The sequence below is a fragment of the Quercus lobata genome, chromosome 11 (assembly GCF_001633185.2).
Source record: "Quercus lobata isolate SW786 chromosome 11, ValleyOak3.0 Primary Assembly, whole genome shotgun sequence".
Taxonomy (NCBI): Eukaryota; Viridiplantae; Streptophyta; class Magnoliopsida; order Fagales; family Fagaceae; genus Quercus; species Quercus lobata.
The window spans coordinates 34,699,154-34,702,118 of NC_044914.1; the positions used below are offsets into that span (position 1 = coordinate 34,699,154).

The window sequence follows — 2,965 nt, forward strand, 5'->3', positions numbered from 1 at the left end:
TTAGTGGATTCTTAGGAGTGGTGACCTTAAAATTATCTAGTGGGGTTTTTTCCTTGCAAGGTTTTTCCCATTTGTCAACAAATCACCGTGTCTAATTTATTTTCCGTTGCACTTAGTATTTTTGGTGATTTGTTGGTGTCTTCACGATTTGCATGCAATTAAGCCTAATTAATCAACTTGGGTAATTGAATTAATTAACTGAGGTCAAGTTTTCTTAACCCAACAGCTTTTTTTTTCCCCTTTGATTTTTGTCTTTTTCTATTATACCAACGACCCATCCGTTTCAGTTTTTTCCTTTCATTCTTTTTTTGGTTTTCTTCTTTTTTTTTTTTTTTTTTTTTTTGGTATCCTTTGGCTTGTGTGTTTTTTTTTTTTTTTTTTCCTTTTTTAAATATTGAAGTATACATACACAATTTTTTAATTTAGAAAAAATGTGTTATTTTTTTATTTATTTAATAGGGACATAATTATAATTTTATACCAACTTTATTTTTCTTCTTAACCAAACAAATGAGTTTTTCATCCCTCCACTTTTTCATACTCTCACGTATTAATTCTCCTACTTTTCTATCTTTTTCTCATTTTCCATCCTCACACTTTTTCACTCTACAACCAACTGGACCCCAATTGAAGTCAAGTTCTTATCTTAAGACATTAATTACAAAATTAAATGCAATTATTAGGTTCTCTTTAAGGGTTATAGGAATGGATAGAAGACTTAATTTATTTGATAATTCACATATTCTGCATAGCACAAGCGATTTGCCTAGTTGATCACCAATTCTTGGGACAATGTCTTAAAAGGTATTGAAGAACAATTAAGCAAATAAGAGTAACACATCTCACCGACAAAGATAAATATTTTGTTTTACGACAAAAGAAGATTGGCAATTTTTTTTTTTTTTTTTTGCATCAAGGTCAAGGGCAATGTGACTTTAATTCTTCAATTAATGCATTCAAATCAGAGTAGGATGATCCCCCTTCTTCAACAGCCCTCCTTGCCATCTCCCCAAGTACCTTGGCCTCGCCTCTCATTTCCTCAGCTTCTTTGCCCACCATAATTTGTCTTACCGCCTTCTGTATTGCTTCCCTCTTAATACCATCTCCAACCATCCTAATCCATTGCTGCGCACCAACACTAACGCCAATTTTCAGTACTTGAGTCACTAACTTCTCATTGTAAAATTGCTCAGCTGCCACAGGCCATGTGACCATGGGCACCCCTGCCGTCACTCCTTCCAAGGTCGAGTTCCAGCCACAATGAGTTACAAATCCTCCAACCGCTTCATGGTCAAGAATCAATATTTGGGGTGCCCAACCTCGTATAATTAGTCCCTTACCTTCCATTCTTTTCTCAAATTCTTTTGGTAACCAATCTTCCTCTGCTTTTTCATTTTTGCCTTTCCTCACAACCCAAATGAATTGTTGTCTAGAAGCCTCAAGACCCATAGCAATCTCCATGAGTTGAGAATCACTAAATTTTGATGTACTCCCAAAACAAATAAATACAACCGAATTGGGTTTCTTTGTAGCAAGCCACTTCAAACATTCATGTTCATCAATGGAAGCTTCCTTTCCCCTTAGGGCTTTATCTTTAGTATCCTTGTTGCATAATGAAACTGGACCTATATGCCATGCCTTTCTTCCCAAGACGTTTCTGTAATGATCTATATAATCCGGTTCAAGCTCATAGAAGCTATTAACAACAACCCCATAGCTCCTCAACACTGATTTGGAAGCTTCTTTCAAGAACTTGGAAAAGTCTGTTTCAACTTCTTGCCGAGTGAAGTCTGGCAGTTGCATCCTTGTCAACTTTATCTCCCCCGGAAAGTTAGGAATGACAAAAGTTTCAGAATCAGATGAAACTTTCTTGTGAGGTTCATATTGCCTGATACAATGTCCTGCAGACATTGAAAAAAAACTGGTACCATAGAATTCAAGCCTTGGAATACCAAATTTAGCTGCAACATCAACTGCCCATGGAAAGAGCATGTCAGCCACAATGCAACTAGGTTGGTACTCTTGAATTAGTTCCTCAAGTGGTTGTTGAAGCATTGAAGTCGCTAGGACAAAAGTGGGAATCATATCTGAGGAATTCAATGAGTCAATGTTCTCACATCCTTCTGGCAAGCCAGCCTCTACAGCTGGGAACTTGATGATTTTGATATCAATATTGATGCCGCGAGCTTTGGTTTTTTCAAATGTTTTGGAGACTACAGGCATGTTGAGAGGAGTAGTGACAAAGGTTGCCTTCACACCTCGCGCTGCAAATAGCTTGGCCATATCTATGGCCGGTATCATGTGACCTTGAGCCATGAAAGGGAAGAAGAATATGTGAAGCTGGCCACTTTTGCTACCCATGTGTTTGCCAAGGATGATAACGAAGACTGGCGAAATAGAGTTTAGGCAAGGCTATATTTTTCAGTGTTGTTTGAGAAATTTCAAATTTGTAATTATAATTCTACTTTCTGCAAAGAATTTTGATTTGTGTTCTATCCGGTGCTGAGTGAATGCAACGCAGTGATTCTTAGTGCCACACGTTCTTGTCCAATCCTATCCACATTAACTTTCTTTGTCATCTTGTTGACCAGAAAATTATTGAATGCGACTGGAATCATGTATACTTGTGAAGCTCATTTTTGTGCTTCCAAGATGAAATCCAACGTGATCGAAAACGAGTCTTAGAGTAGCATCAGACATTCTAAAAATGAAATCCAACGGGATCGAAAGCTATTACTCGCACGGAATCTATGTATATATGAGTTTTTGAACGAAATCAAAAAAAATAATTGAATTGAGTTTGGTGGCTAGCAAGAGACAACTACCATCTAGAACACCATAGATTGACAGGATGTTTCCATCAAACACGTTTTCTAAGAGGTCTAATTTGTAGCCTAGTGCGTAATGAAACTTATCTTCATTTGCAGTTCACACAAATTTAGAAATGACGAATTGCCCTACAAAT

The 2,965-nt window shown here is 37.0% G+C and overlaps 1 protein-coding gene across 1 annotated transcript; it reads right to left on the bottom strand.

The window, feature by feature from the left end:
* Positions 1 to 917: 917 nt before the first annotated feature.
* Positions 918 to 2,484, bottom strand: LOC115968897 (scopoletin glucosyltransferase-like). Its single transcript, XM_031088436.1, has one exon. It carries the CDS (start codon positions 2,359 to 2,361, stop codon positions 919 to 921), a length of 1,443 nt encoding a protein of 480 aa, XP_030944296.1. The 5' UTR covers positions 2,362 to 2,484; the 3' UTR covers position 918.
* Between the last annotated feature and the right edge of the window lie 481 nt (positions 2,485 to 2,965).

Excerpts from the sequence above, each read along its gene's own strand:
- LOC115968897 (XM_031088436.1), bottom strand. The coding sequence starts at position 2,361 with ATGGGTAGCAAAAGTGGCCAGCTTCACATATTCTTCTTCCCTTTCATG.